The sequence below is a fragment of the Palaemon carinicauda genome, chromosome 7, assembly GCF_036898095.1.
Source record: "Palaemon carinicauda isolate YSFRI2023 chromosome 7, ASM3689809v2, whole genome shotgun sequence".
NCBI classification, from domain to species: domain Eukaryota; kingdom Metazoa; phylum Arthropoda; class Malacostraca; order Decapoda; family Palaemonidae; genus Palaemon; species Palaemon carinicauda.
Genome location: NC_090731.1, coordinates 18,228,218 through 18,229,429, shown reverse-complemented (window position 1 = coordinate 18,229,429; position 1,212 = coordinate 18,228,218). Strand labels below are relative to the sequence as shown.

The window sequence follows — 1,212 nt, the reverse complement described above, 5'->3', positions numbered from 1 at the left end:
TTTGTAAAAGGCCACAGAATCTAACAAATCCACCTAACCTAACCTAGTAGTTCGCAGGTTACTTCCTAGACGAAGGGGCAAGACTACCGGACCCCCATCCCCAGCTCCGACCCAAACCTTCCCAGGTCACAGACCTTACCCGGGGGGCAAGCCCCAAGGACTCCATTACCAGCTCCCAAACCTTCCCAGGTAACATACCTAGCCGGGGGGGGGGGAAGCCCCAGGACCCCATTCCCAGGTCACAGACCTAGCCCGGGGGGGGGGGGGGGAAAGCCCCCTTGGACCCCCCTTCCCAAGTCAAAACCTCCCCAGGTCACAGACCTAGCCAGGGGGCAAGCCCCCAGCACCCCCTTTCCCAGGTCACAAACTAGGAGGATTAAAGCTTCCCAAGTCACAGACCTAGCCGGGGGCAAGCCACCAGCACCCCCTTTCCCAGGTCATAAACCTCCCCAGGTCAAGGACCTACCCGGGGGCAAGCCAACAGCACCCCCTTTCCCAGGTCATAAACCTCCCCAGGTCAAGGACCTAGCCGGGGGCAAGCCAACAGCACCCCCTTTCCCAGGTCATAAACCTCCCCAGGTCAAGGACCTAGCCGGGGGCAAGCCAACAGCACCCCCTTTCCCAGGTCATAAACCTCCCCAGGTCAAGGACCTAGCCGGGGGCAAGCCAACAGCACCCCCTTTCCCAGGTCATAAACCTCCCCAGGTCAAGGACCTAGCCGGGGGCAAGCCAACAGCACCCCCTTTCCCAGGTCATAAACCTCCCCAGGTCAAGGACCTAGCCGGGGATCAAGCCCCCTGAATCCCCATTCCCAGGTCACCAACTAGAAGTAAATCACAAATAAATCGTTACATTATGTTAAAGTAAATCACAAATAAATCGTTACATTATGATAAAGTAAATCACAAATAAATCCTTACCAGAATCACTCTTGGGACAATTTACCGCTTCTAGGTAGCACTGAATGTTCACGCAGAGACCTATTTAGCACTTCTGGAGTTCCGTGGTAATGTCCCTGATACCGGTCAATAACCTCAAACATACACAGGGACAATCACTTCACGTCTGCACAACAGACTGCAAGACAGTCAACTGACAAGCACTGTTTTTAGAAGGACGTATTCGTTTTAAAATCGCTGTTAATTGGATAATCTTGAAACAAAACAACCAATCAGGTTTCAGCATTTTTACTTATATATCATAACTAAAAAC

The 1,212-nt window shown here is 52.6% G+C and overlaps 1 protein-coding gene across 1 annotated transcript in view; it reads left to right on the top strand.

Annotated features, from left to right (window-relative positions):
* The window catches only part of LOC137644211 (basic salivary proline-rich protein 2-like), a 1,631-nt gene extending 830 nt beyond the window's left edge, over positions 1–801 (top strand). Inside the window, exon 2 of the mRNA XM_068377213.1 lies at positions 313–801. Within this exon, the coding sequence (XP_068233314.1) occupies positions 313–801 (489 nt within the window). The remainder of the gene's footprint in view (positions 1–312) is intronic.
* The last annotated feature ends 411 nt before the right edge of the window (positions 802–1,212 follow it).